This window comes from Notothenia rossii (genome assembly GCF_949606895.1).
Source record: "Notothenia rossii genome assembly, chromosome: 11".
Classification (NCBI taxonomy): Eukaryota; Metazoa; Chordata; class Actinopteri; order Perciformes; family Nototheniidae; genus Notothenia; species Notothenia rossii.
The window spans coordinates 27,625,356-27,650,161 of NC_136910.1; the positions used below are offsets into that span (position 1 = coordinate 27,625,356).

Below are 24,806 nucleotides of genomic sequence, written 5' to 3' on the forward strand. Positions count from 1 at the left end.
AGTTACAAGGATGACCTTATTTTATCAACCTCAAACAGAAGCCATTTGTTAAACAGTATTATCCCACTTAACGCTTAACACTTGTCTATTTCGTTTTAACCTTTATAAATATAGTCTATGATTTTAACTTGGAGGCTACTATTAGCATCGTTAGCACCGATGTAGCTACCACTCGCTTACACGCTAACCCAAGCCTTAACATTAATTACGTAGCTGATTAAAATCATTAACACATAAATAAGTACTCAAATTTAACTTACCGCATTCATGCACCGTCTGTTCTAACCGCAGAGCGAGTCACAATAGTCCGATATATAAGCATGAAGAACAAACAAACACGACCGGGGGCAAGTTGTGTTCCCTGGATGAGCTGAACAGGCAGAGTGCCTGTAGCTTCACGGAGCAGCTAGCAGAGAGACAAGAAGCTAACAGCAGCAGTCACATCACAGAGCCGTCACTCAATGTGACCACGCCCTAATGTATGCAAAAACTTTAAGACCTAATATAAATAAAAGGGTCGTGTTAGAAAACAATTCACTCACAGATCCATAATAATAATGAAGGTGGAATCTAACTATATTCATAATAATATTTATTGCATCCATGGGTAGAAACATGTTTTTTTCTGCTGTAAAGTTGGGCATTTTAACATGGGGGTCTATGGAAATTGCTCCTTTCTGCAGTCAGTCCCTATCGGCCAATATATGAACTGCAGTGTGTGCCACTTCTGTATTGGTGTCCCGGCTCTTCCACAGAGTTTGCCGCTTGGGGTGGACCTGCTCTACAAATAATCCTCTTGGAACCCTAAGCTCCGCCTACATTTTTTAAAATGTAAATTAGCATAATGTTCAAAACAGTTAAATATTCACTTAAATTTCAATTTTCAGTTTTTCAACACCAAACCTCGTATACAGTATCGGTGGAGGGTCAGACACATTACCGTAGAAAATGAACATGTTAGGACGATAAATATTGCTGCCGTCAATCAAAACGTACTCGCAAAAAGGCTGGGCTTAGAAAGAAATGCTAATAACTCATCAACAATGTATCCAAACAACACAGATTTTGGTCGATAGGTTCAGACTGTCTTGGGGAATAGGCACAACAAAGCATTTTCATTTTGGACTATAGGGGGCGCCAAAAACACCACCAATTTATAACTCGAGCGGATGGACTATTTATTTATTTTACACATACTCTCGGGTGACTACGAACTCAGATTTAAAGTGTCGCAACAAATTCTGAATGTGGGCGTGGCCTATACATTTTTTTTTATTGCAATAGCATAAAATGAGCTTCGGACGCAAAACTTGGGACATACGTCAGAGCCCATGACCTTTTCGAGAATGTAAAAAAAAACGTAATATTTCAAAAAAGAACTGCTCACTAGCGCCCCCTATTGTGTGGTAGTCACATATAGTTTCTCAGAACTTCACGAATTTTGGCACAGACATTCCTCATGGAATTGCGGACATATTTGTAAATATATTCCATTAGCCCCGCCCCCCAGGAAGTCGGCCATTTTGAAATATGTGCGTTTTTCATGCATTTTAAGCACGTTATTGCGAACTCCTCCTAGGGTAATGATCGGAAAAATTCCAGTCCAGTTCAGCCCCTATCCAATATGATGCCAAATTGAGAAGAACATTTTTGATAGCTCAATCGTGGAGGTCGTAAGCTAACAGCGAATACACAATTTTTGACGATTTACATGTCGCAAATGACTCCAAACTACTCAAATATGTTTTTTTCAATATTCACAAAACGCTATATATATATTACTATAATGATTGCGCACATAGTTCAAATTGCCTTCCATTAGCCCCGCACCCCAGAAAGTCGGCCATTTTGAAAAAAGTGCGTTTTTCATGCATTTTAAGCACATTCTTGCGAACTAATCCTAGGCAAATGATCGGAAAAATTCCAATGCAGGACAGGTTCAACCCCTAGCCAATGTCATGGAAAATTGTGGAGTACATTTTTGATATCTCAATCGGGGAGGTCGTAAGCGAACAGCGAATACACAATTTTTGACGATTTACATTTCTCCAAACTACTCGTGTATAGTTTTTCCGATATTCACGGAACGCCGTATCCACATTGCTATTATGATTGCACACATATTTTAAATTGCTTTTCATTAGCCCCCAGAAAGTTGACCATTTTGAAAAATGTGCGTTTTTCATGCATTTTAAGCACATTTTTGCTAATTCCTCTTAGGGAAAAGATCGGAAGAATTCCAATCTAGGACAACTTAAGCGCATATCCAATGTGATGCTATATTGCAAAGGAATAGTTGTTCGCTCAAACCGGGAGCTCGTACACTAACGGAGAATGTACAGTGTTTGACGATTACATTAATCCAAACTACTACATTTCCATTTTTGGAAACATTTACAAAGTCACACCGTTAACTCCGAATGACCTGAAATTTTGCACACGTATTCGGGTGGACCTACTCTACATATTATCTCATTGAACTCCAAAGCTCCGCCTACTTCATTTGTTTTAAATTAGCATCATGTTAAAAACAATAATATAATATAAAATATTACCTTACATTTCCAAGTTTTCTTTTTCAACGCCAAACTTAGTATACAGCATCGGTGGAGGCTCAGACACATTACCGTAGAAAATGAGCATGTTCAGTCGATAAATATGGCCGTCATTAATCTAAACCTGTTTGCAAAAAGGCGGGGCTTACAAAGAAATGCTCACAGTGCATGACATTAAGGATTTTGGGAGCTTAGATTGCCATCTAAGCTAATTTACAGATGGCCCTGAGCCCAATAGAGATTGCCCTGAAAAAGGCGCGCGGACGAAATGTCGCACGAAGGGTTTGGGGGGCCTCCCCCTAGAACATTTACATTTTTGCAGGTCTTAGATGCTGTGTGGTGCATTCTATAAACTGAATTATAAGATGAACCACCACAATATTACAATTTCAATTGTATTCTTAATTTCACTTGTTTGTGTCTGCTCGCTTGCATGCCCTGCATAGCTATAATAAATACTTAAGTTGTTGGTCAAGACACTTTCCATCTGATGAAGGCAAATGCCTTCCCAGATGTAAAAAAGTAGAAAACATTACATGCAGTTATAACTGCCAAAACAAACATTATTTACGCTATTATGGCCCCTGTTAAAAATGTTTGTAATGTTATCTACTGTAAGTTGGTCGAAGGAATGCCTCCTCATCCAGAAGCTGACCGAGCAGACCCGAGCAACCGAGTGCTTCCGCGAAGCACACACAATGGCGACGTCAGAGTTCCCGTTAGCAAGCAAATCTAAATCTCTTCGGTCAAAATGTCCGGTCAAAATAATTTCCCTTTAGCGCAATACCGCTTCAGTTGCGCCACTTATGTGACAGACAAGAAGAGTATGTGACAGACAAGAGTAGTCAATTCTAATGTGTAACACTTAATGTGGAGAAAGAGATGTGCTGTATGGGTTGATTGTGCGTTGATCTGTTGCTAATGCCTCTGGGTTCCGGTGGGCATGTAAACAAATGCATAATGCTGCGCTATACTTTGTGGTCTCACCCAGTTGCATAGCGACACTTATTGTTTAGGTCACGGTGTCTTTTAATAAGCAGGTAGTCATATCATTAGCTAAAACTAGCTGGATCTGATCGATATGGACATAAACGCGAGTGAAGTCTAATCTGACGGGAGAGAGAGATCAGCTGCCGCTGACGTGTCGACACGCAGCTCTGCATGATCACATGCAGCGGTGAGCGGAAAACAAAACACACACTTCAGGTTAGAATATCACACGTAGCTATTTTAATTACCTCCCAAACTACCGTAACTAGTTATAGATATGTTTAGTTTTACTGTCGGGTCACTCATTACTGGATCCGCGCACTGCATGATACTGGTATAATAGATTGCCCTATCGGGCAACCAGCAGGTGAGGCTTCATGGCCCGAGCTAAATACTAGATGGCCCCGGGCCATCGGGCAGTCCTTAATGTCGAGCCCTGGCTCATAACTTGTTAGGGTTTAGGGTTTAGGGCTAGCCCACACACACACACCACCTCTGCTGGCGGCAAATTCAATTACAACAGACACTCATACACTCCATAACACACACCTACTCACTGTACAACACACACAAACAGCTCAAAAAGCATATAATGTATATCAGCCCTTGTTTATTTTATTATGTGAAGCACTATATGGTTTCATGAAAAATATCTACTGTTTACTTGTAGATATCTACTAAAGCATACAAATAAAGTGCGCAATGTAGGCCTGTTACATATATTATTGCTGTTCTCACTGTAAACATCGCGTCTGAATGAAACCAGTTGTATTAAAAAAAAAAATAGCCTAACACCCAGGGGAGATTTGATTAGTGAGTAAAAAAAGGCAAAGCGCAGAAAGTCTGATACACATTTGATCATCTTAAATAACTTATAATCAAAACAGGAACAGTTTGCAGAGCTTTGCTTCGTTGACATAAGTCAAGCCATGCGTCACGCCTCTTTTAAACATCACTGTTGGCTGAGATCGTCTCCGGAGAATACTTCAGTGTACCCTCGGTTATAGCTCCTCCAGAGAGACTCCTCTCTCCTCTCTCCTCTAAATCAGAAATGACAAACGGCTCATTTCCGAGGACTCGTGCGCGTCTGCTTGACGCCGGGACGACCGGCTGCCCTCCCCGACAGGCAGGGGCGCCGTAAGGGGGTGAAAGGTTCGGACGATTCTAAGGGCCCGTGACTGACAGGGGCCCCAAACATTTTTAGAACATTAAGAAAAAGTAAAGTAACCTTTCATCAATCATCAATAATTAACAATAATATAACGTCATATTGATAGTGTACTCACTAAACTTACGATTCATTTAACTTTTTTTCTCCCAAAAGTTAATTATCCAAAGCCTGTTTACACCCCTCTCTATTTACATGTAATGGTTTGGTCCTGCCTCCAAATGCTGTGCGGCACCGCACTTTCTGGCAGAGAGTAAGAGGCGGAGCATGTGAGGAGGGATGCTAGTACTTACGTGTGTGCCATGTCTCAACCACTCACAAAGTCAGGCTTTCAAGAAAGAAAAGAAAGGAGAGAAAGACAAGAGAGAGGGACTAAAGGGCGACAGTATGTCACCCAGTTTTTCAAAAGAAAAGGTGGGTGGTCCATGGTGGAAATTAGTCTGTTAGCTAAGCTTAGTCCATTGTAAATAATAATTGTAATGTTTTGCTGACATTAAGTACTGTTAATATCTTCACAGAAAATGCTGAGGTTTTTCATTTCACTGCTCTTTTAGCTCACATTTAATAAATGCAGGTACATTTTTAGCAGCTATTGATACTAAATCAGTTGTCCCTCCCCCTGGTGCCAGGACCAACAGATCCATCTAGGCTCAGCAGCCCTGTCCCCCCATAATGCTTTGCAGTTTTGCCATGCTGTCCATTGAAAGCCAGTTGGCTAGAAAGCTGGACTTCAAGGACTTGATCAGTGACTTTGCCTGTAGGAAGGCTAGGCGCTGGGCTCTTGGTGAGTAAGGCTGAGCAAGGGCTCGCAATAACTGTTGAAGGGCAAGGCTATGGTAACGATATTGGATCACACAGAAGACGCATGATGAGAAAAAGATTGAGAACAGGTAATAGGCTCTGATTTAGCACCACCATCAGGCCTTTTCACTTCCATTTCCGTTTTGTTGTCCATTTACACTTTAATACCCGCTTATTTTGTAGTTGGTATGTATATTTAATAAAAAAAGTCTGCTGCTTATGTTATTTTTTTTGTTATAGCATTTTATAAATGATAATATTGGTGTTAATGTTCACTTTATTTTAATTTCAGAGGTCATGTATATTTAAGTTATATTTATTTAGATTTATGAATGTTCCATTGAAAAATGTTATTAAAAAGGCATGTACACCATAAAAGATGACTATTGAGATCTATTGTCAGGAATGTTAGTGTTATATCAAATAGTGAATTCTACTGCAGCAGAATGTTGCACGTCTGCACAGTGTTATATTTTACAGCTCAGTGTCAGTAAGTATTGTGCGGTTAGTATTGGACTACAAGATAGAGGCAAGCCTGTACAGGTAGAGTTATTTAAAGCTTAAATTAGTGGGTTGGGTCCTGGAGGTGTGGTTACAGCAATTGTGCATGGTTGGCGTGGCCTGGGTCTGGTGGTGGGGCCCAATGTGATATCTTTTCATGGGGCCCAAAATCCCTGGCGGCGCCCCTGCCGACAGGCGCACGGACGCGAGGGCCCGCTCATCACAGCGCGCACATGTGCGACCGCAGTTTTAATTCTGTTTGTTTCCCAAATTATTTATCATCTAGTTAAAGATAAGTGCTAATACATCTGAACAACAAAATGGACCACATGCAACTTTCTTTATCTAAATATATATATATTTTTATAAATCACAAACAGTTTTGTTCTATCTAAAGTGTTTTGACATGACTTGACTCATATTTTCATCATTTCTTGGTTAACTATGTCACCTAACAACATTTGTGATCCATTCATCTATTTAGACTGCCATGTTCCTCTCATGTTGTGTTCAAGGACCCTGACCCTGACGTGGCCAGGAAAAACAGTCAGGAGTCAGGAAAAACTGTGAGGAGCCTGTTATATTTTGTTGCAGTCTAGATTTAAAATAAAAAATCGAGGGCATCATTGCTCTGACCAAGCTACTGAGAGATAATCTCCTTATAAATGTAGTCCATTAACCAATAAACAGACCTGTGGGTGTAGAACAGGACCCAATCTGAGCCCCATTTGACTGAATAATTGTGGATGCATACCTGCCAACCCTACCGATTTGGGCGGTAGTCTACCGCTTTTGACATGTTTCTACCGCCTACCGACTGGCTTTCCCTACCGATTTTCAATCTTCCCAAACTATAACAAATAAAAATGACACTCCATAGACACTGGACTCGACTTTTGGCGGACACCGTTTGCAGCGTGTCTGTGATCGCATCATACAAACAGTCCTCTGTGTTTCTGAAAGGTGCAGACCGGGGGTAACGCTGCCTTGCATTTGAGTCCTGCAGGATTTCCCCGTTAATATCAGTGTCTCGAAAACATGTTGGTGACTGAAAGACATCCAGTGTTTGGACTTTTCCGGAAGCATCCTACAGTATCTCAACTGAAAGAGGACCACAAACACACACACAATATAATACAATTTTGAGATTTGGGGATATTTATGTCCCATTCTTTCACTTTTTCTGACATTTTCAACACCAAACATGTCGTTAATGTCTCTGTTTAGTGAACTACAGCAGTCTGAAAGCCTGTACATTATTTATATCACACTTTATCAGTAGAAAAATGCAGGAAATGACTTTTTTAATGCAGTATTTTCTGATATATCGCGCAACACAAAGATATTTCGTTCTGTGCAAAACCTTTGGCTCTAATATGTCCTCAACATGAAACAAGAATATGAACCTGGCTTTATCCAATGTTCACACAAGAGTTCTACATCCTGACACATCCTTCATCTTCACTGTCTCAACTGAAAGAGGACCAGAAACACATTAAAAAATATAATAAAATGTGGAGACTTTGGGATATTTATCTCCCATTCTTTTACTTTTCGGGCATTTTACAGACCAGACATGTCGTTGATGTCACTGTTTACTAAGGATGCACCGAATATTCGGCCAACGAAAATTATCGGCCGAAAATGGTTAAAAAGGCCGAAAGGGTTTTAGCACCAAAAAAATATCACCGAATGTCAGAGAACAGGGTTACGTTGATCATACTCTGCATATTTGTCCGGGTGTTTTGATTTCAAGTGGTGGAGTAATCCCGAAGTGGTGAAAGTCTTTGCAGTTACACCCCCTCTAGAAATGTCAGCTGAACACGTTTTACAAATCGCAATCCGCGCCTCTTTCTCTGATATTTTGAAATATCTCCAAGCGGCAGACATGTTGGTTGTGAGCCAGCCGCGAGCATGGTCGCGCGCCGTGCTTGTCGCCGCGTTTTGATTACGTCATCACAACAACACGTTAGGTTACCAAACTTATAGGTGCATTTGTTGTTGTTGAAGGCCTGGCTGTTACAGTCTTTATTTACACTATTTTGTTGTAGGCCTACTGGCCTAGATGTTTATGCAGTTTTAAAGCACCTTGGCTTTGTTCTGAATGCACTTTGTTGTAGTTATCCAACAGAGAAAATGCACTTGACTTGGAATTAATGTACTGTATGCAAGTGCTGAATAAATGTTTTATGGACCCATAATAGTGATTATTATTTAAGTTAAGTTTTGCCATAATCATGTCTTTTTCCATAATCAGGTAGCTGAACAACATTGTTAAAAAATGTATACATTATATATATATGTATATATATATATATATATTTCTATTAATCATTTTCGGCATTCGGTTTTCGGACAACTGTTTACTATTTTCGGTATCGGTTTTGGCCAAGAATTTCCCATTCGGTGCCCCCCTACTGTTTACCAAACTACCACTTTTTCTGAAAAATGCATAAAATTATGCAATATATGTTAAATACATAATACATGTAATTACTGGGGTTCCATTTCTTCTGATTACCTAATTTGGGCGTGCACATTTGCCTAGCGCAAACCTACCTCTTTTGGATTTGGAAAGGTTGGCATGTATGGTGGATGCAGACCCATACTGGGTTCTGCAGTGCTTGATTAAAACCACCAACTGCTCAGAACCTCATTGATACCAGCGTCAGTCATATCTGTGAACTCACCAGCCTGGCATCATCAGAACATAGAGCAGCTTATTCCCTCAATTCATCCGCTACAGTCTACAGACACCAATCATAAAACACCACCCAATATGGAAGAGTATTTTTCTTCTAGTTTTTATATCTGTTTTTATATCTGGGGAATGTTTTCCGGGTGACATGGAGTTGTGGGTGTGTGTGTTGCAGAGATCTGAAGGTGGGGCAGATCTGGAGACTTTTCCTGGTGGACCTTCACTCCAGAGGTAACTGGCTCTGAACACATTCTGCCCGTCAGGGTTTCCCGTTCACATGTACTGTTGCTGTTGTTACTTATTCTGGGAAACATCTCAATATCTAAAATGTTGTTTTAGCTGCACTGCTAAAATCAGGGTTCTTACGGTCATTTAAAAACCTGGAAAAGTCATGGAAATTCAAAATGCTATTTCCAGGCCCTGGAACAGTTATGGAAAACAATATTTTTCCCAAAGTTTTGGAAAAGTCATGGAAAAACCAGCTGCTTGTGTATTCTTAGTGCTTAGTATCATCAGAGATAAGTCCTAGCCATTTCCCATACAAAACTTCCCATTTGGTAAAGTGGCATAAAATATAATTTATATTGTATCTAATCGCCAAAATAGTAATAGTATAATGATAATAAATACTGTATTGTATAGTAATGAAACTTAAAAAAGCATTTAACTGACGAGGTACAGTGTTTCCCCTAGGATGGAGTCATAGCAGTGGTGCTAAGGCACGCGGGCCCAGCAAAATGTGAGCGCGGCGCGCATGGACATTTTAAGTGTGTGCGCGTGCGAAGTGCTTCCCGCCATTATGTTTCTATTTGTCTGCCAGCACAAGAAAGACACATACATCATTAAAGGCTTCAAATGTATTCAGTATTGTATGAACATAATTGGTGGTTGGACATCACATCCTCTAGGGGGGTCCGGGGGTATGCCCCCCCGGGAAGATTTGTTTTTACATTTTAATATAAAATGCTTCAATCTGGTGCACTTTGAGCACACAATGACTAGAGACTAGATCTAACTCTAAACACCCATATGAAAAAGATCGTTTTACATTTTAATAATCAAATAATTGAACATACCAATAAACTACCATAGCCAATAACACATATGTAACTTATTTTATTTTTGTTGTTCATTTACATCACTTTCATCAGGCAATTTTTTAGTTTAATATCAGGTGTCAAAAGAGCATGGCACCTAGTAATGAATGTGCCAAATGTCTCCACTTCGTTCCACTGCCCCAGTGACTTGAATATCTTGGGTTCTGCCAAGGGGTTTACTTCCTTAGTTTTTCTCTCATATATCATTTGTCCTGCCTTGTTTCTTGATCCATATATGTTTTCTTTATACTCTATACATAAAATGATGTTTTTTTTATGCTCTATACATAAAATGACTCACTCCATTTAGTGATGATGGCACAGTTGGCATCCTGCCTGAGAGCACTTTATTTTTCTGGGGGTCTTAAAGAATAGCTCTAAGGCTCTCCTAAAGGGAAAGTCTCTGGTTGGGGAGCCATTGATGCTCAATCGCATACAGGTGGCAAGGTGTTCCCCCTGCAAGCGATTTCTCAAGTCAGTCTTCACCTGTAAATACAAACATAATAATCAACAGACGAGTGGATGTGGAGCCCATGGGGTTGAGATTTGAATAAAGTCAAATAATGATATCACTTGTTCAAGTATCCTACCCGGTTCAATGTTGAGAAATCCCTCTCACAGTTTACACTGGAAACTGGGATGGTCAGGCCAATGGCAGCCAGCTTGCTCAGAGATGGGTAAAGCAGCCCCCATTCACCCACCTCTGATGCCAGTTCCTGCATCACCTGCTGCTGATCCAAGTCCTGAAACACAACATGAACATCAATCCAGGCTATAGAACTCCTGAAAAGGAATGTTACTGTAATTCATTATGATACCTTGAATGGCCCAACTATCAGCTGCTGTTTAAAAGAGGACCATTCCTGCAGCACCTCATTACAGTCAGCCTGTAGAGATTTGCCGGCAAGGAGCTGCACATTGGCCTCATCTCCAGTTGCTGCCTGAGGGCTCAGCGCATGGAAGGCCCCTAAAAGGTCCAGATTCTGGAACCTCCTCTCCAGGCTCTCCAGCAGGCCATCGAAATATGGATCCATCACCTAACCATAACAGCAACAGATTATTAAACTGAAACTTGTGTCCATATTCAAACCACTTAATAGGCATCTAGTATTAACAGGATCCTCCCTCTTAAGCACCTTTTGTATTATTGTTTGCTACGATTGCACTTTGACTTTAGCTCTAGATTATGCTCTTAGTCGCTTGTTTAGAAAGGAGATACACTTGTGAGTTCTGGTGAGTAGAAGCGTCTGCTAAATGCTAAATCCAAAACAAACATACCTGGCTCCTGAACCGGGCCCAGAGCTCTTCCCTGGTCAGTCCCTTTCTTGTCCCCCTCTTGTTCCTCTCCTCCTCATGGACAATACTGTAAGCCCCAAGTCCCGCAGGGTTGTCCAGGTCTGCGTGGAGCTTTGAAAGGAAAGACCCTGGTGGCTGATGGTCTCCAGCATCTTTAATTGCTCGGAGGCAGGCCATTGTCACAGGGACCTAATAACAAAGACAGAGTAGGTGTAAATGCAGCAGCAGCAGATATCTGGTTAGTATGAGCAGTGTATGGACAGTGGTGTCAAAAATAAAACATTGGAAAGTATACCTGCACTTTCAGAGCAAGGAAGTTGACATTTTCCTTCTGGAACAGCCTTGACAGCCTGCTGATATGTGGCAGCACATCTGCTTGCAGGTAGACCGATGCCACAAAGCGGTAGGTGGCCAGAAAGCCATACAACCCCTTGGCTGTTGGGCATTTCTTATGCTCCGTCTCCTCAGCCAAGGCTGCCAGGACAGCGGTCAGGTTCCGCTGTAGGTTGGAAACAGCCATGGCTTGCGAAAGCCAGCGTGTGTCCTTCACTTCCTAAAAATATTTAGAGCCACAAGATGAAAGCATATTAAGTCATATCAGGTGCCTCCAAATATGGAAGATGTTTTTTCCCTTTTAAATTACCTTCACTTTCAAGTTATCCAGGCCCAAGCACTCTGCTGCAGCCTGGAGTACAGCTGTGCGATTCGCACTGTTCCTGAAGTACAGGTGTAGCTGCTGTAGAAGGTCCCTGAAAGAGTTCATGTAAGCCACTCCTGATGAGGCGTCCTTGCAGCACAGGGCGAGGCGGTGTGCGGCACATGCAACCGACACCATCCATGGGAAGGTGTCCTGTAGCTGCTTGGCCACTCCATTCACTCTCCCTGTTTCAGGACAAACATGTTTTATGTCATGTTTTAGTTTTTAAGCTGCAGTGAATATCAACCTTGTTTTTGTTGGTAGTTCATACCAGTCATAACAGCTGCTCCATCTGTCCCCAGGCCATAAATCCTCTGGGTGGGAATGTTCTTTTTTGTAAGGATCGTTCTTATTGCCTTGACTATGGTGTCAGCTCTGCCATCGCTGACTGTCACCAGGTCCAGAAATTGGCTGTAAAGCAGCCCATTTTTGTCCATGTATCTGATGAACATATTAAACAGTCAGACTGACTCAACAGATGTAGGTCTTTGGGATAAGCCTTATTTGTTTATTATTACTACCCAATCAGTGGCGGTGGAATATGTTGTTGCCCCGATCAGATTCAATCCAGACTACGTGAAAGAACAACAAGCTAGCAACCGCCAACCAACTGTGATTGGTTTAAAGAAATAGAGCGTTTCCCCCGGAGCCCCCCTGTCCCCGAGTGGTAATGAGTCCAGCCAGACTTTTCTTCAGCGCTGGCACAGTGTAAACGAAGTGTGGAGATAGGTCTGGCTATGCAAGACTATATTAAACATAATAAAGACACGTCAATCAAAATTATTTTAAGTCTTAATTGTTGTCATTCTTGGAATAAAATTATACCTAACGTGAACATCGAGCTGCTTCTTCACAGACACATCTGTGGTCTCGTCCACCTCAAGCCCAATTGCCACAGAAGCACTGATGTTTGCCAAGATAGGCTCTTCAACGACAGTGCCCAGGATTTCTAACATCTCATCGATGATTCGGTGAGATGTGTAGTTGGTCCTCCCGATCTTAAAGAAAACAAATGCACTTAAGATTAAATATTGCACACTTTTTTTGTGATGAAGTTGATTAAAGAAAGCATTAACTTACCTTTAACTTCTCAAAATACTGGCAGCCAAGTAGTTCTGCGAGCTCCAAAAGGTCAGCATAGTTCGTATGGTGAGCATGTTCTTTTTTCGTGAGGTGGTAGAGGCACTTAAAACCACCAATCACCGCTTCGTGTTCAAGGGTGATAACTGGGTCAAAGGCGACCAGCACTGAGGACCCTGTTGAAAGGTAAACAAAAATAAAAATAAAAATTGTAATGTATTATAGCCTACTGTGTTGTTTGTACTATGTTGACCTGCTGAGGGACTGCAGATGAAAACTAGCTTAGGTCTACTAGCTAAATCTGTCACATTTACATTGATGTAAAACCTGATATGTTGATTAATGTACATTCTTTTCTTTAAAATAAATAAACTGAAAAAAATTAACTAAACCAGAGAGTTTTGTGAATATCCATCCATCCATCTTCTCCCGCTTATCCGTGGTCGGGTCGCGGAGGTAGCAGTTCCAGCAGAGAGCCCCAAACTTTCTTTTCCCTGGCCACATCAACCAGCTCTGACTGGGGGATCCCAAGGCGCTCCCAGGCCAGAGAAGAGATATAATCCCTCCATCTGGTTCTAGGTCTACCCCTTGGTCTCTTCCCAGCTGGACGTGCCTGGAACACCTCCCTAGGGAGGCGCCCAGGTGGCATCCTAACTAGGTGCCCGAACCACCTCAACTGGCTCCTTTCGACGCGAAGGAGGAGCGGTTCAACTCCGAGTCCCTCCCGGATGACCGAACTTCTCACCTTATCCCTAAGGGAGACACCAGCCACCCTGCGGAGAAAACCCATCTCGGCCGCTTGTACCCGCGATCTCGTTCTTTCGGTCATGACCCATCCTTCATGACCATAGGTGAGGGTAGGAACGAAAATGGCCCGGTAGACAGAGAGCTTTGCCTTCTGGCTCAGCTCCCTTTTCGTCACAACGGTGCGGTAAAGAGACTGCAGTACCGCTCCCGCTGCTCCGATTCTCCGACCCATCTCACGCTCCATTGTTCCCTCACTCGAGAACAAGACCCCGAGATACTTGAACTCCTTCACTTGGGGTAAGGACTCATTCCCTACTTGGAGTGGACAGTCCATCGGTTTCCTGCTGAGAATAATCAGAATCCTCTTGTGAATAATAAGCTAAAAATAAGATACAGTAGGCCTACAGTATTAGTGAATTTTACCTTGAATCAGTGCGGCGTGTGCCTTCACACTCTCTTGAAGGTGCCGAGTGGCAGCATGCTTATCAAGGTAGTCGCTTCGGAAAAGCATGCACCCAACCTCAATAAATGGCCCGTGTAGACACCCCCCGCTTCGGTGCTTGCTTGTGTTGGCGGCACAAGCGGCAGAACATTCCTGTCGGGACAAGATCTTTGATATATATTTATTTTCTTTAAGAGGTTTTGGCTACTGTATGATCGTTAAAACATCTGAGAGATCAAGCCCCTAACTGCTCCATATGTTAGATTCTCACCATGGTTAGCTATGTTGTACAGCCAAGGTTTGAACCTCGGGTCCTCCATCCACCCTGGATCAAATCCTGATTGCCGGTGCCTTGCTCTTTCTGATCCTCCTACCTCTGACCCTCTAACAGCAGCAGCAGCTGCACCTTGCTCCTCTCTTCTATCCTGACCTGCTCCTTCACCTCCTCTGCTCTGGCCTACTCTCATCGCATGTCCTGTCTAGTACGAGATATCAGTCAATACAATTGTAAATTTAAACAACTACTTAAAAACGATGTCCCAAAAAGTGTGTATCCATTTGCTCCCCTTTCAAAACATTGCTGCCAGACAACAGAGACCCACCTCCCTAACTTCACCCAACTAACCTCCTCCTCATCACCACCATCATCACTTCTCTTTCGTTTGCTGACAAGCCAGCCTTTTAAACTCATCTGAAAATAACATAAGATGTGATGAACAATCTATTACACTGGGTGTTAACTAGCTTTATTACATGGCTTAGTTGAATACTCTATTCTGATTGGTCAATTCAGAACACGTGACACGTTGTTAATCCAGAACAGACAGACCGCTGTCAAGGACTTATTGACCGTTGTTAAGGACGCTTACAAAGAACTTCGGTCGATTTAACTGTATACAGTATGGCCGAAAAGCAAACTGCATGCAGTTTGCTTTTCAAACTGGGACAAGAAAAACAGCGGAGAATTAACGGGGCAGAAAAACCCTCCTTTTTACGCAACGGTCCAGACATAGACATCAAACGGCGACACATATTCAGTTGCCAGTTACTTTGGCATTAGGGCAGGGATATCTAGATACTTTCCAAGGTTTGACATAATGAATTGTGCTACTTTTAAAGCAAGCAGCGATGTTTTCAAATCTGTAATCAGAAAGCTCCTCAAAAACGCTATCGAAGCAGTTCCTGCCGTTGCTACGTTAGTTCAAACAGTAACAAAGGACTATTTTTCTTAGCGGATGCATGTCATTTTAAATAAATAATAGCGTACTATTTTTTAAATCAATAAAAACATTTTCTAAATCTATAAAAGCATTTCAATTAATATTGGGAGTCATATCGTTACTTTGTTGAGAATGTGGCCATGTAATAAGCGGGATAATGTGCAGCGACTTGGTCATTATGGGGAAAAGAACCCCCTTCATGCAGATCTAGATCCCTCCGCTTCGCGTCGGGCTCCTGATCAGCCTGTCGGGTGTTCTTTTCCCCATAATGACCGCGTCGCTGCACATTATCCCTTACAAACTAGCTAAGTTAGCTAGATGTAATTCATTCTTAACTGTAGGCTTTTATCAAAGTATTAATTTACTTAATCAAAATGTAACAACATTTTAAATTATAATAACTTACATTTATGGCATTATGACCTTCTTCTTGAGGTGATTGTGTCCAAATAAAGTTATGTCTGCTTCAACTTGCTGTTGTCTGTCTTGTCAGGCAGTTTTCCTTCAGCTCTGAAAATGACAGCTTTCCCGCGTATCGGTGGCTCGAAGTTGCCGCGAGCGCTAGGGGGCAGCACTTATAATTCTTTTAATAACATTTTTTTTTTTTTTTTTTTATCTGCTGCCCCCTAGCAGCGGCGCGCATATTTTCAGCAGCGGCGCAGCGCCGCTGCTGAAAACATATAGGGGAAACACTGAGGTATTTTGCTGGTGAGAGATTTGAGTTGCTTTAGCGTGTAGAAGCTAAGCCTACTATTTGATTTGTTTTAGATAGGCACAACATATGCAGACCTTATTTTCCTGTTCCATGTTCAAATAAACCATTTTCAGTGGTACCGCTGAGAAAGAGTAATTATTTTGGTCATGGAAAATTAGGTAAAGGTCAGGGAAAAGTCATTGAAAATTATTGGTGAAAAAGTGTTTGAACTAGGGCTGAACGATTAATCGATTTTAAATCGAAATCGCGATTTTAAATGATGCGATTATCTTATTTTTTTGTTTTTCCTTCTTGTGTGTCAGTCATCCACACCAATCAGAAGTGCTGTGCTCCACATGTACCAGCCATTGTTAATCAATCAGAAGTGGCCCATGATAGAAGGTGATAGACAGATTGATCCAATCACCTGCCAAGTATCTTTGAAAGTGCCTGCCCTTTCCAAATGGCTTCCAATGGAGCTTTCCTAGATGGTTTGGTGAAACAAACCATCTGAGTCAGATTAGTAATGCTCCATCACATGTTTTACATCTATTACAGGCTGAATCTTAAACTGAAGCTTGACTTTAAAGCAACCCAACGGAAGTTTCATGTAAGTTTAGTTCTTTCACTCGTAGCTCGGGGTGCGGGGGTGCAATCGCAATATTTGTCAGAAAAATCGCAATTAGATTTTATCCCCAAATCGTGCAGCCCTAGTTTGAACCCTGTAAAATAGGATGATGAATTGATAAACATTATAGCTGCTCAACCTCTAGCCCAGCGGTTCCAAAAGTAGGGGAGACCCTGACTGGGGGTCACGAGATGATTACAAGATAAAAATTGAAAAAAAAGATGTGAAAAGATTTGTATCAATTTTTTTTTTTTATGACTAATGATAACGTGTGCATAGACCATTTTCAGGGGCGGACTGGCCATCTGTAGAATTTCCCCGCAGATGAACAACACCATAACTCTGTGTTTGTGTGCATATGCTGCACTGTGCCCTTGTGAAGCCCTCAAATGTACATGTTCAAATGTTTGCATTAACTCGCACCAACACAGTTGTAAGTTGAGAGCAATGTTTTTGAAGAATATTTTCAAACCTCAGAGCTATGCTTCACCTGAGCCGTCTGAAAGTGCTGGTGGAAGAACCCAAAGAGGAAAGAGGGCAGAAGGACAAAGATGAAGGACGTTACTCCTCTTCCTCTGCTGACGGACTCTCCTGCACCCAGCTGAAACCCTCCTGAAGCTGAAGTCCTCTTCCAGAGCGAGGGCCTTCGGTTAATGTGGCCCTCAACCTTCAGGCAGTATGGACCTCAGAGTCCTCTCTGTCCTCTGGGACTGTTGGCTGTCACCTCCAGCAGCAACATCACATGGTCTTAGATTACGTCCGTTCTGGAGTTGTGTGTTGGATGAAAAGATGCAATCCTCTAAAAAATTACTCGGCCAGAGACTAAATCAAATTATTTTTTAAAATATGTTGAAGTTGTTTAAAGTGTTAAAAAAACAGCTTTAAAACATTGGATACAGCTCACAGTTGTGGAAGTTTGAAACTTGAAAAAGGACACAGAGACAAAAAAATATAGACCAAATAAACATTTTGTAAGTCCTCTTTTTTGACATTTGACCGGGGTTACACGAAATGATGGTTCTTAAAGCTCTAATAAAATAAAAGGGATATCAGACGGAAAGAGCAGTTGGATGGTGGATTGTTTTACTTTTGATGGAGCTAGGTCTAGACCTCCGCTTCCAGTTTCTGTGCTGGTTCTGCAGCGTCTCAGTGATGTTAAAGACTATCCCTCTCTGAAGGAAGAAATTACCAAACAGATGTGCTAAAAGTGTCATTGATATCAGAAATAGCCAATATGAATAAAGGACATAATGTTGTTTATTACATGTTGTTTGTTATGTTGTTTGTCACATCTGCACTGACATTTTCTTCAATGATAACTCTTTCTGTAAATAGCCAAGCTGTCAGCGATGCTCTCCGGATGGCAGTGTCACATTGCTAGTTGGATGCATTAACATGTTAGCATTCTGTCAAGTAAAACTAAAGCTTAGCTTGGAAATGTGTCAGAAGTTGAACCCATTAATTTGATCTTTTTTTATTTTGCTATACATCAGCATGTTTACCATGGATGTGAGCATGCTAACTGGAGCATTTTAAAATGTGAACATGTCAACTGTCACTGTAGCCATATTAACATGCTATCATTAAAATGTCTAAATGCCAACTTTTTCATGTTTTTACGTGCTAACATTACTCCATGCTAAATGTGGACATCCAATTGCTGACAATATGAATGGTAACACACATTAGTTACAATATGATGCTGATGAAGAGGCCATGCTGAACTCCAATGTCTAAACCCCAACAAGAAGAATGTGGTGATCTATATGATCAGACCTTTGGAACTTAACACTTTGTTTATTTGGGAAAGCTCTTAGTTCAACACAGGTGAACAATATTAATATTTGTATTCATTCCTGCACAGTTCTATACACATCTACCCGTGGCCCAGATACAGCACCCAGGACATAACAAGTGAAACAGATACAAAACTGTGAAACGTGGAAATATTATAACTGTCTGTCTGAGCAGAGGGGGTGTAAAACTGAATCAGGGTTTAATGCCAAGCAGGTTTATACATGAGGAATTAGCTTTGTTGCACATAAACACAGTAAGAGGAATACTTTCTAAAAAAGGAGCAAAAGGTAATACTATAATAAAAACTATTATAACAAATGAAAAATAAAAAAAATGTGTACAGTACAAATATAACATACTATAATGTAATGTGGAGAGCTGTGCAGACTTTAATTGTCTGTCAGAGAATCAGTGATGTCATCTGCAACAATCCACGCTCCGAGGCGTAACACAGCTCCATATAATATTACTTTATGTTATAATAATTTATGGCATTAAACTAACAAATTAGATATAGATACTGGAATTTACCACCACGTGGTAGCAGGCTGTGTGAGACAGAAAGCATGTGACCAAGGTTTGCATAGTTACTCTCTGGGTAGACTCTGCGCCGCACTGTTAGTTTCATGGATGTAAAATAAGAAATAAGTTTAACCATAGGGTTTTAAATGAGTATTAGAACTGTTGACAACGCTGTTAGTGCTAACACGGAAAAATGAAGGAGTTTGCCTTTTTAACCGGTGGTGAAAAACTGGGAGGGGCTACATACAATCTGTATGCCCCTTTAAGTTATTTGTGGTGGTGTTGTGTCCATGTTCACCATACTTGTCAACCCTCCCGATTTTCGCGGGAAACTCCCGATTTCATTGTCCTCTCCCGGTTTCCTCCCGGTGTCATATTTCTCCCGATTTCTGACAAAATCAGATTTACTCAGGACTGTTTCCACTCGGACTTTAATACAGCTACACCATTGTTTGGTTTCCATGGTAACACGTCTCTTTAATAGCGCGTGCAACTGAAAGTCTGAGAGGGTGGGCAGATAGTCACAGAAAACAGAACAAGAATCGACAACTACTCTACTCTCTGCTCACTCCTTTCCTGTAAAATACAGGTCCAGCACCCCCCGCCCCCTATTTTTTGCATTTTGAAATGCTCCCGATTTCAGAGGTCTCAAGGTATGATGTTCACACACACTTATATTTTTAGTAAGCACATTATAGAGTGGTGCACTGGTGCAGTGACGAGTCCTAAATCCCGGAAGTGAGTTAGCATTTTACCACTACCGGTTCCCTCGTCTCAGAGTCAATGGGATTTCTCCATAGAATTTTGGAAAATAGCTCGAAACAAGGTCTGTGGTTGACACAAATGTAAGAGACGGATCACGTGTTATTCTACGACATTAAATACATCAGCAGTGACCCCTACCTTTTGAAGAGTAACAAGTGGCTGAATAGGACTACAGAAGTTGTCGAGGACGTTGTACGTCATTACGCCGAACACGTAAACACTCCCGCTAAGTTTGTTTGCCCCTGTTCTGCTTGAAAGCAAGTACCTGCGCTCTTGCAAACTGTTAAAACAAACGCTTCAAGTTGTACCATTTAGAATCTGTATTTTTGAATATGGATCTAAAGTTGGCGTGTCGTTGAAGTCGTAGTTCGTTTATAGCATAACGTTAGCATTTTGCTTCTGGTGATTAGATTTGTGATTATAAAATTATAAAATTAGGGTAGACATGTGGAGATTATCCTGCGGAATAAAACGTACATTTATCAAACAGGTTCGTTTTCCACAGACCTTATTTCGAGCCATTTTCCAAAATCCTATGGAGAAATCCCATTGCTTTGTTGTCGAGGGAACCCATGCGCAGCTTACTTCCGGGTAAATACGTCATCCCTGCACCACTCTATTGTGCCAAAAAGATTTTATTTATTTTTTAAGATTTACAAAAAAATCTGGACACAACAGACATCAGAATCAGAAAAGGTTTTTATTACCAAGTAGGATACCTACTAGTAATCCACTTAGGTATATGTGCAGCATACAAAGACACGGAAAGAAGAAAATGCATCAAAGCTAAATAAAATAAAAGAAGGACTGTTATAACAGCTACATAAAAAACATGTTTTAAGATTTTTTAACAAGTTAACAATATTTACATATGAACATTACTAACTGTATTTAGAGTGGAGAGCTGTGCCGATTTAAAAGAGGTAGTGTGGAGGAGAAATGTGCAACATATGCAGTATTAAGCATTTTAAAAAGAACAAGAGGTTGTGCACATGGATAAAAGTCAGTGTCAGTGGGGGAGCCGGGCCTTGTTGATGAGGCCGGTAGCGGAGGGGAAGAAACTGTTCAGGTGGCGAGAGGTTTTGGTCCTGATGGAGCGCAGCCTCCTGCCAGAGGGGAGAGGAGTGAACAGTTTGTGTCCAGGGTGGGAGGGGTCGGCCACTATCTTCCCTGCCGGCCTCAGGGTCCTGCAGGTGACGGAGGGATAGCAGATTGTAGCCGATCACCCTCTCTGAAGAGCGGATGACCCGCTGCAGCCTGCCCTTATCCTTGGCTGTGGCTGCAGCGTACCAGATGGTGATGGAGGAGGTGAGGATGGACTCCATGATGGAAGTGTAGAAGTTCACCATCATCGTCTTTGGCAGGTGGAATTTCTTCAGCTGCCTCAGGAAGAACATCCTCCGCTGGGCTTTTTTGATGAGGGAGCTGATGTTGTGCTCCCACTTGAGGTCCTGGGCGATGATGGTGCCCAGGAAGTGGAAAGACTCCACAGCAGTGACTGGGGAGACACACAGAGTGATGGGGGCGGTGGGGCTGCGTTCTTCCTAAAGTCCACAACCATCTCCACTGTCTTAAGAGCATTAAGCTCCAGGTGGTTGTCCCTGCACCAGGTCACCAGATGATCGAACCCCACCCCCCTGTAGACAGACTCGTCCCCACCAGAGATCAGTCAGATGAGGGTGTTGTCTGAACTTCAGGAGCTTGACAGACTGGTGACTGGAGGTCCAGCTGTTGGTGTACAGCAGTGACCACCAACTGCCGGCCCGCGGGCCACATCCGGCCCGCCAGACATCCTCATCCGGCCCGCATGACGGGGGTGACTGTGGCGTTGGCGGAGTGGTTAGTGCGTTTGCCCCCCACCCTTTTTTTTACAACGTCTCGTGAGTAAGGTGCAGTACCGGAGTCCAACAGAGAGGCAGCAGCTGCGGGACAGTAGACCGCGTACTGCGAAACCTTCCCTGCCTTGAAGAAGAAGTGATCCTTGTTGTGAAGAGTCTGGTTAATGTGCTCGGACCATGGATATATAATAAGAACTGGATACAGCGTGGGAGGCGGGGCCTCATTAATTCCTAGGAGAGTTGCTCATTAGCGCATGATGATAAAATGGCCCAACTTTCGAGAGACCGAAACGTCACAGATTACCCGGCATGCCTGAGAAGTACCCGTATGTGCGCTCATAGCGCATGCGCAAATTTAAACCAAAATGCTCGTTCACATCAAGCACGTCAATTTGCGTACACGTAACAGCACCGCGCGTTCATGACAGCATGGCACTGGATTGTTATATGATGGAGTTTGATATTAACGAGTCGGCCGCTGCAGTTAGCAGCTAGCGGCTAGCTAGTAATTAGCTCTTAGTAGCTCTATACGTGTTTTCTTTTCCTTATGACTGTTGTAAGTAAACATATTTATTCTATATCTTCTTCTATATGTGTATGAGCTCTGTACGTGTTTCTTTTCCTTATGACTGTTGTAAGTAAACATATTTATTCTATATTTCCTTCTATATGTGGATTTGAATGTATGTCACAGTCCTCTGTTTATTTATTGTTAAGAAACGCAACACATGGTTTTCAACAGTGGAACGATTTATGTGAATGTCAACAGCAACATCCCAAGCTTCTTTCTAGCCAATATTCATTATGTTGTATCTGTACCTTCAACTGTAACTGACACATTTGGTGTATTTTGTTTGCAAGTCTGTGTTCAACATACTACTTGGAGTACGCTCAACAAGTATGTACTGAACATGGACACGCAAAACTCTCAACAGGTCAATTTTTGTTTTCATATCTGATACCAAATCTTGCTGAAATATTGCCACACTGTATAGTGTATGTAGTTAAGGGTTTAGTTATTGTACATTTCAATTGTGTTATTTATGTTAAATGTATGATGTATTCAATGTATTCAAAGTGTTCAATGTGTTAAATGTATTCAATGTATTAAAATAACTACCCAAACATTGTATTTGTTAATTGTTTATTGTTCATTGTATATGTAAGTTATTTATATGTATGTAAGTGTTGTCTCATGTGTATGTACTGTTTGTGATTGTTGTTGTGCCCTCACTCATGGCCTGCACCTTGACGTGGTGAGTGGGCTTTAAACTAAGACAGGCCATTTATGTTTGAAATATCATGCTAATAAACCTGCAATTACAGAATTGAATGATAGTGGTTAAATATGTTCATGTCTTGCTGACATTATTTGTTATCCTTTTCCACATAGCCTCTCAGATAGATTCCTGTTTCATCTGTTGGTTTGCCACTGTCCAGTGTCTGCCAGCTTGCTCCCTCTCAGAAAAGTGCCATCTTCTGTCAACAGGAAGAACTGTTGAACACTTGTCACTATATGAAGCTCAGCGCAAGTTCTTTCAGGAAGACTGGGTATGTATACATTCACTCCGCAGCTGCTTATAATCAGCTCATCACGGGCGCTGTCTTTAACCTATTACATTCACCTCATTCTCCAGCAGCCAATCATCACATGGTCTTAGATTACGTCCGTTCTGGAGTTGTGTGTTGGATGAAAAGATGCAATCCTCTAAAAAATTACTCGGCCAGAGACTAAATCAAATTATTTTTTAAAATATGTTGAAGTTGTTTAAAGTGTTAAAAAAACAGCTTTAAAACATTGGATACAGCTCACAGTTGTGGAAGTTTGAAACTTGAAAAAGGACACAGAGACAAAAAAATATAGACCAAATAAACATTTTGTAAGTCCTCTTTTTTTACATTTGACCAGGGTTACACGAAATGATGGTTCTTAAAGCTCTAATAAAATAAAAGGGATATCAGACGGAAAGAGCAGTTGGATGGTGGATTGTTTTACTTTTGATGGAGCTAGGTCTAGACCTCCGCTTCCAGTTTCTGTGCTGGTTCTGCAGCGTCTCAGTGATGTTAAAGACTATCCCTCTCTGAAGGAAGAAATTACCAAACAGATGTGCTAAAAGTGTCATTGATATCAGAAATAGCCAATATGAATAAAGGACATAATGTTGTTTATTACATGTTGTTTGTTATGTTGTTTGTCACATCTGCACTGACATTTTCTTCAATGATAACTCTTTCTGTAAATAGCCAAGCTGTCAGCGATGCTCTCCGGATGGCAGTGTCACATTGCTAGTTGGATGCATTAACATGTTAGCATTCTGTCAAGTAAAACTAAAGCTTAGCTTGGAAATGTGTCAGAAGTTGAACCCATTAATTTGATCTTTTTTTATTTTGCTATACATCAGCATGTTTACCATGGATGTGAGCATGCTAACTGGAGCATTTTAAAATGTGAACATGTCAACTGTCACTGTAGCCATATTAACATGCTATCATTAAAATGTCTAAATGCCAACTTTTTCATGTTTTTACGTGCTAACATTACTCCATGCTAAATGTGGACATCCAATTGCTGACAATATGAATGGTAACACACATTAGTTACAATATGATGCTGATGAAGAGGCCATGCTGAACTCCAATGTCTAAACCCCAACAAGAAGAATGTGGTGATCTATATGATCAGACCTTTGGAACTTAACACTTTGTTTATTTGGGAAAGCTCTTAGTTCAACACAGGTGAACAATATTAATATTTGTATTCATTCCTGCACAGTTCTATACACATCTACCCGTGGCCCAGATACAGCACCCAGGACATAACAAGTGAAACAGATACAAAACTGTGAAACGTGGAAATATTATAACTGTCTGTCTGAGCAGAGGGGGTGTAAAACTGAATCAGGGTTTAATGCCAAGCAGGTTTATACATGAGGAATTAGCTTTGTTGCACATAAACACAGTAAGAGGAATACTTTCTAAAAAAGGAGCAAAAGGTAATACTATAATAAAAACTATTATAACAAATGAAAAATAAAAAAAATGTGTACAGTACAAATATAACATACTATAATGTAATGTGGAGAGCTGTGCAGACTTTAATTGTCTGTCAGAGAATCAGTGATGTCATCTGCAACAATCCACGCTCCGAGGCGTAACACAGCTCCATATAATATTACTTTATGTTATAATAATTTATGGCATTAAACTAACAAATTAGATATAGATACTGGAATTTACCACCACGTGGTAGCAGGCTGTGTGAGACAGAAA

General features: G+C 41.3%; 2 protein-coding genes across 9 annotated transcripts in view; one reads left to right on the top strand and one right to left on the bottom strand.

Moving 5' to 3' along the window:
- Nucleotides 1-24,048, top strand: part of cUnh18orf54 (chromosome Un C18orf54 homolog) — an 83,218-nt gene extending 59,170 nt beyond the window's left edge. For 4 of the 7 annotated variants that reach the window (XM_079657703.1, XM_079657701.1, XM_079657706.1 and 1 more), the window contains 2 exons: nt 8,889-8,944; nt 17,092-24,048. In XM_079657703.1, the coding sequence (XP_079513829.1) occupies nt 8,889-8,944; nt 17,092-17,230 (195 nt within the window). In that variant the 3' untranslated portion in view covers nt 17,231-24,048. Of the gene's footprint in view, nt 1-8,888; nt 8,945-9,406; nt 9,579-17,091 lie in introns of those variants that run through there. The other 3 variants (XM_079657704.1, XM_079657711.1, XM_079657710.1) reach the window with 2 other exon arrangements.
- On the bottom strand, nt 9,814-13,176 carry LOC307023977 (zinc finger protein 862-like). Of its 2 annotated transcripts, XM_079657714.1 has the most exons (9): nt 12,884-13,176; nt 12,629-12,801; nt 12,075-12,244; nt 11,750-11,988; nt 11,402-11,659; nt 11,089-11,295; nt 10,629-10,847; nt 10,401-10,553; nt 9,814-10,296 (listed from the first exon to the last, which is right to left on the bottom strand). In XM_079657714.1, exons 2-9 carry the CDS (start codon nt 12,757-12,759, stop codon nt 10,117-10,119), a joined length of 1,557 nt encoding a protein of 518 aa, XP_079513840.1. In that variant the 5' UTR covers nt 12,760-12,801; nt 12,884-13,176; the 3' UTR covers nt 9,814-10,116. The 2 variants fall into 2 exon arrangements, with proteins under 2 accessions (XP_079513840.1, XP_079513841.1); XM_079657715.1 differs by lacking the exons at nt 12,075-12,244; nt 12,884-13,176 and having other exon boundaries at nt 12,629-12,764.
- Nucleotides 24,049-24,806: the final 758 nt, after the last annotated feature.